The 7050-nt window shown below is 41.8% G+C and overlaps 1 protein-coding gene across 1 annotated transcript in view; it reads right to left on the reverse strand.

The window, feature by feature from the left end:
• Positions 1–2412: 2412 nt before the first annotated feature.
• LOC118736057 overlaps positions 2413–7050 on the reverse strand; it is a 9404-nt gene continuing 4766 nt past the window's right edge. The window contains exons 2-6 of the mRNA XM_036466165.1: positions 6149–6482; positions 4674–5196; positions 2808–4627; positions 2500–2588; positions 2413–2426 (exon numbers count right to left, since the gene is read on the reverse strand). Of these exons, the coding sequence (XP_036322058.1) occupies positions 2413–2426; positions 2500–2588; positions 2808–4627; positions 4674–5196; positions 6149–6482 (2780 nt within the window). The remainder of the gene's footprint in view (positions 2427–2499; positions 2589–2807; positions 4628–4673; positions 5197–6148; positions 6483–7050) is intronic.

The following is a 7050-nucleotide window of genomic DNA, read 5'->3' on the forward strand; positions in this document are numbered from 1 at the left end:
ATTGTATTCGTTGTCACATTTGTTGGATACTTGGGCTTGATGTTGGTGGTGGCTGCATTGGCGCGTTATCTGTTATGGCTGACTTTTTGGGTGCCGTTGATTCAGGTACAGGTATTCTGCTGGCTGTAACCATCATCTATCAGTACTTCGAAATCTTCGTTAAGGAGCAATCGGAGATGGGTGGCATGGGCACTTTACTGTTTTAAGTTGGGGGTGCGCTGTACATTATTCTAATTAATGTTGTTTATAAGATGTGACTCACTCAAAATTGAACAATATCTATCCCCGAAAATATAAACCAATTGCCATATCGCTTTCAGCGTCATATGCAAAAGTATAGCTCGGTGCGTCTAACCCGTCATTACAATTATCGCTTCCAACTCAATGGCCAAATCGCTCAAGATCGTAACCATTGTACACCCATATCGCACAATGGTAAGTCATCGGATTATGAACCAGGAATAACCGCAGGTGATGCCGATAAAGAAGACAACCAAAATTATGCAGCTGCCACTGCACTAATGATTATAACAACAATAATTCTCATATTGGTGGAGGTGGAAACTGCAAGTTTACTAATACACAAAGGACTAATACCTACGAGCGGAACTGGCGCACATAACGGAACTAATGCCGGAAAAATGGGTGAGTTAGACATATCCCTTTAAAATATATGCATATGTATGTATAGATATTTTTTTTTTTTTTGAACTATAGTCTTTGCTGGTAGGTTTTGACAATTGAGGCGAACTCATTTGGTCTAATGGGTTGACTGACGATTATCGAAACCTGTCAAGTAAAATGTATTCGCTTCCCATCAGACCTAGTTGTGTTGAAAAACGAGCAAGCATAATGAACAATTGTAACGACTTTCAATTTATTTCGCTTATTATTATATTTTTTGGAGGATTTTAATTGATAATTCGTACCTCGTTACCAATTTCGTATTTCTGAAACAATTGTTCATCAAGCTTGGTCTGTCTTATTTTTACCCGATTCATCAAGCTGGGTCTGTCTTATTTTTACCCGATTCAATGCTTACAAGATCTAACGATGGTCGGTTCTTTATACCCAGATCTACCCGGAGAGGCCGGGCTAAGAACCATCACCAAAATCTAACTAAAACACGACTACCTTTAATATTGCTCTGGGTTAAACTTGATTATAGGCGTTGAATCCTTCCGAATGCATAGAAGTGGAATTTTTGTGCGATGAGGAAGTGGAATTCACGCGGGATTGGGGATCAACGGAGAGGGTTTATTTACGAAGCGCTTGCTGGCTCCTCGGTTTCTTGATTTTGGGATGGAAGTAGGACCAGTTTGGCCAGCGGTCTCGTAATCTGCCCTTTTTCCGTGATGATGTCAACTACGCGTACTCGATCGTCGGGACCAGGATGTAGGCTGATAATTCGACCTAATCTCCACTCAATTGACGGGAGGTTGTCTTCCTTGATGACAACGAGATCTCCTAATTTTATATTTTGCTGTGGATATTTCCACTTAATCCGCTTTTGCAGTTCGGATAAATATTCGGTTTTCCATCGTTTACAAAAAGTTTGGTGAAGGGCCTTTAGCTTCTGCCACCGATTTACTATCGAGGCAGGATTCTCGTGAACGTCGATTTCAGGTGGGGCTAGCAGGTGTCCACCGGTAAGAAAGTGACCTGGAGTGAGAGGCTCCAGGTCGGTAGGTTCATTCGAAGCGGGGCTCAATGGTCGTGAGTTGAGGCACGCCTCAATCCGACATAAAAGAGTACTGAACTCTTCGAATGTATACTTATGAACGGATGCAATCTTTTTAAAGTGGCTTTTAAAGCTTTTTACCCCCGCCTCCCATAAGCCGCCCATATGAGGAGCAGCGGCGGGTATGAAATGCCATGTGAGCATTTGATGATTGTATTTCGAAACTGTTTTTTCACGCGAATCTGCTAAAAATGCCTTAAATTCAGATCGTAAAGATCGTGAAGCTCCGACGAAGTTTGTACCATTGTCGGAATATATGTTCTTCGGGCATCCTCTTCTGGCTACAAACCTGGCGAATGCAGCTAAAAATGATGGAGTGCTGAGGTCACTAGTTGCTTCCAAATGGATCGCTTTTGTCGAAAAACAGACAAAAAGGCAAACGTATCCTTTGGACATTCGACAACCTCGGCCGCTATAACTTTTGATGTCAAAGGGTCCTGAAAAATCTACACCTGTATTCGTAAACGCGCGCGAAAATGTGGTTCTCTCCGGAGGGAGAATTCCCATAAGCTGGGTTTGCGTACGTTTTTTGTATATCGTACAGACTTTGCAATTATGGATTGTGGATTTGATCAGATTTTTAACTCTGGGGATCCAATACTGAGTTCGGATAAGGCGAAGCATGAGTTGATTTTCCCCATGCAAAGAGACTTGGTGAATAAAGGACACTATTAGACGGGACAACCTGCAGTTATAAGGAATAATTATTGGATGCCGCTCGTTATACGCTAAGTCTTGAGACGCTCCAAGACGCCCACCAGCCCTAATAATGCCATCTTTATCTATGAACGGATTAAGCGGTAGGAGTTCACTCTTGGAGTCGATGGAGTTTCCTGCTTTAAGTTTCCTGTAATAGTTCTGTTGATATATTTTTATCAAGCGTTGTGTCGTTGCTTTAATTTCATGGGATGAAATTAAGCGTGACTTTTCTTGAAATGAAGCTTTCGTATTTCGATGCGTTCTTTGAGAGAATCTCATAACATATGATAATACTCTCAAAGCTCTCGGAAAATCTGAAAAACGGTCAAGAATATCGGTATAATTTACTTTGGTTGTATAAACGTACGTTCTTTTTTCCTCAACTACTGTGCTGTAGTCTGTTTCCTGGGTGGGCCATTTTGGGTTATCTTCTTGTAACCAAGAAGGTCCCTGCCACCACAACGAATTGTTGACCAATTCATATGCTGGAAGTCCTCTGCTCGCTAAGTCTGCTGGATTTGATGCCGAATCCACATGCAGCCAATTCTTGTTTCCGACTTTCTCTACAATTTTTGTGATTCTATGGGCAACGAAAGTTGACCATGAACACGGAGGCTTGCGAATCCAAGCGAGAACAATTGTGGAATCGGTCCACAGATGTATGTTGATATGCCCTAAGTTGAGATTGTTGATTATTGAATCAACTATTTCCGCCAATAGTACCGCTCCGCAAAGTTCCAGTCGGGGTAGCGATATGGTTTTAACAGGAGCAACTCTGGTTTTTGCCAAAAGCAGGTTAATAAAAACTTTGCTATCTCTTTTGACACGCATATACACAGAGGCGGCATATGCTTTCTCCGACGCGTCACAGAATCCGTGTATTTGTATTTCATCCGTTGGAGAAAAGTATACCCATCGCGGTATACGAATATTATCAATCTCGTTATAATGTTGGGTGAAATTCTGCCATCGGTCTAGAGTGGTCGAAGACACAGTCTCATCCCAATCTGTGCCTTGCAGCCAAATATTTTGCATAAGGATTTTGGCTACGATTATGATAGGCGCAAGCCACCCCAGCGGATCGAAGAGTTTAGCAATGGCAGATAGTATCGCTCTTTTCGTAACAGCATCGCTTTTCTCCAATGGCCTTGCTATAAAATAGAAAAGATCCGTATGGGCATTCCATCTTATTCCAAGAGCCTTGACTGCGCTGGTATCTTCAAATGCCAAAAAATCTTCGCTAAGTAGATCTGTTTTTGGTATGCCATTAAGTATTTGCTCGCTATTGGCTGTCCACTTTCGAAGTGGAAAACCGGCTGATTGCAACACTTCCGATATCTCATCTCTGGCTTTTATTGCTGAATCGATAGTGTGTCCACCAGACAATACATCGTCGACATACATGCATTTTCGTAGTATGTTAGATGCTATTGGATGGGAGCTTTGCACATCGTCAGCTAATTGTAAAAGTGTCCTTATCGCCAGATAAGGAGCACAATTGATGCCGAACGTGACAGTCTTTAATTCGTACAGACTGATCGGGTCATTCGGGTTAGTGCGAAAAATAATCCTCTGATACTTAGTATGGTTGTTATGTACCAGAATTTGCCTATACATCTTCTCGATGTCACTGTTGAACACATATTTGTATAGTCTCCAACGGAGTATTAATATCGGAAGATCAGCCTGAAGTACTGGTCCTGGGAAAAGTACGTCATTTAGGCTGTTGCCATTCGCCGTTGGGCTTGAGGCATTGAACACCACGCGTACTTTTGTTGAAGTACTTTCTGCCTTTATAACAGCGTGGTGCGGCAGAAAATAATTATCAGACGAGTCTGCGGGTATGGGATTTGTTATTTTTGACATATGCCCAAGCGTTTCATATTCCGCTAGAACCCTATTGTATTCCGTTTGCATGACGGGATCCTTGGCCAGCCGTGTCTCATTCCGGTAAAATTGAGAACATGCTCTTTTAAGGGATGGGCCTAGGGAAATATTTCCTGGAAAATCTTTCCTAAATGGTAGTGACACGATGTATTTTCCTTCATTATTTCGTATGGTTGTCTTCTGATACAGCTCCTCGCAGTACTTGTCGTCTTCATTAAGGCTCTTGTTCTTTGGAATCTCCTCAAGCTCCCAAAAGGCACTCAGTTGCTTGTCCAGACTAGTATGAGACGATATTCGTTCCTGGATTCGTGGTATCAGTTCGCCCCGTTATTATCCAGCCAAATACTGTTTCTTGGGCTAGAAGTGTGTTTAATATGTTCTTCTTAAGCCCGCTCAGAATAATTTGTGGATATATGTCGCCACCCAGAACAAGGTCTACGGGTTCATTGACGAAAAATCGTTTATCCGCTAGAATCAGATCTGGAAATGCTTGCTTAGTCACTGCACTAATGTGGCAAGTAGGAAGATTTCCAGTCAGTTGTGCTAGCACGAGCACTGAGGTATTCAAGCGGAATAATGGGTCAACAGAAGACCGCAATTCGATGTTGCACGCTTCTTTAACCTGCGCCGTAGTTGTATTAGTGATGCCCGAAACTTGGGCATGCATACGCTTTGATGGCAGGCGAATTCTGCGTTTTAGTCTTTCAGTGATGAAAGAACACTCTGAACCAGAATCAATAAGTGCTCTAGCGGAATAGTTCGTACCATTGAGATAAATGTTGACGCGTGCTGTCCCTAATAACACACCTGTGTTTGTATTCGCATAGCAAGACTTTGTTTGACTTTGTTGAATTGCGTTTGGCTTGGGCCTGATTGGATGTTGATGCAGAATTAGTCGCAGAATCCAAAGAGGTCCCAAGTGTCGTTGCCTTTGTTTGAGCTGTCTCAATATGAAGGAGCGTGTTGTGTCGCGAGTGGCACTTTATACAATTAAATGGGTTTGTGCATCTTGACACGGTATGTCCAGTACTAAGACAGTTCAGGCACCATTTTTTGCTTTTCAAAAAATCGATTCTATCAGCAGGTGTTTTGTTGAGGAATTGTGGACAGTTGCGTAACTTGTGCTCATTAGTTTGGCACATTTGGCAGGTGAACTTGCTCACGCTTGCCTGAAAGGCTCCTAGCCTTTTAGTGTTAGCTTCCTGGTGGTGCCGTGCGGGTTGGTGCTTTGGAGCTTTCACCGTTGTTGTACCCTTTAGCCCCGCTAGAGTTTCCAAAGTTTGGAATCTATTGGATAGGAACCTGTCCATATCCTCCCACTTTGGAATGTCAGTTTTCTGGTCTATGGTCTGTTCCCATAGGGCCAGTGTACTTTCTGGAAGCTTCGTTGAACACAAATATATAATAATTGCGTCCCAATTAGAGATGTCAATTTGATGACTTTTTAGGGACGATAAACAATTATTAATCTCGCGCTGTAGGTTTTTAATTGAGCTACCACACTCAGATTCCACTGTACTTAAGCTAAATAAAACTTTTAATTGTGTGTTAACTAAGATACGTTTGTTTTCGTATCGCTCACACAGGTTTTTCCAGGCTGTCGAAAAGCCTTCATGGGTAAGTGGGCACTTTCGCACTATGTCTTTTGCCTCCCCTTGTGTTTTATTGTTGAGGTGAACTAGTTTCTCAACTGGGGTGAGGCGCTTGTTCAGGATGTAGATGGCCGTGAACATATCTCGGAAAGTTGGCCATGAGAGATAGTCGCCCTTGAACACATCTGTATCGCACGGTGGCAGGTGGATATTGTGTTCTCGGACGGACCGATCCTCTACATCTTTGTTCGCTTTGGTTAGAATTTCAACCTGAGAACCAATAGCAGACATGCACCTAACATAGCTTTGAAAGGAAATCTTATTCTTCTTTTTTATGGCCTTAGCATCATCCTTAGACAATCCCTCATTGATAAGCTTATCGTAAGCTGACTTTGTTTTTTCCCACAAAGCTTTTAACTCGTCTTGTTGAATAGCAAGACCATGTTTGTTTTGTTCTGCGGCGGGTATGCCGTTGTAATCAGATTCAAACTCTGTTACACAGCTTCTGCCAAAAGAATATACGAATCCATTGTTTAACGTGTTTACCCTGACCGAAGTATTAACTGTAATGCCCAGATAGAATCTATAGGATTTTACACACTTAATCTTATCGAAGATTAGAGGTTGTATGCACAAGAGAAGTTGCCAATTTTTTACCCACCGGAACTTGCCACTTAAATGTATACCAGAAATCCAACGAATTAAAAAGATGCAAAATAGTTTGTATTGCGAAATATATTCGACACTTTATTAAAATGTAAACCTTTTTCTTCTAGAATTATTGTTTACTAACGACTCGCCACCCAACTGTGCTGACTAATATCTACGCGCTTTGATAAGCTATGCAAGGTACGCAATAAGGTGTAAATAATGTACGTGGTAAAATCGTGATGTGTGCAACGTACGCAGCAAATTTTAATAAACAGAGTGACCACTTCGATGAGTGCAAAGTACGTAGCAAATATATATGGTAAAAAATGTGCAATATTATACGGAGTTGAATCGCTTATGCGTAGTGATTTAGTGAAAATCTACAATTGGTCCAATGCAAATACCAAAATTTAGAGGTTATGTATCCTCGAAACAGTGACAGTGTTCGCAAATATACAAAAGAATGTAAGCCAACTAAGA

This window comes from Rhagoletis pomonella, unplaced genomic scaffold (genome assembly GCF_013731165.1).
Source record: "Rhagoletis pomonella isolate Grant_MI unplaced genomic scaffold, Rhpom_1.0 Rhpom_scaffold_00003, whole genome shotgun sequence".
Taxonomy (NCBI): domain Eukaryota; kingdom Metazoa; phylum Arthropoda; class Insecta; order Diptera; family Tephritidae; genus Rhagoletis; species Rhagoletis pomonella.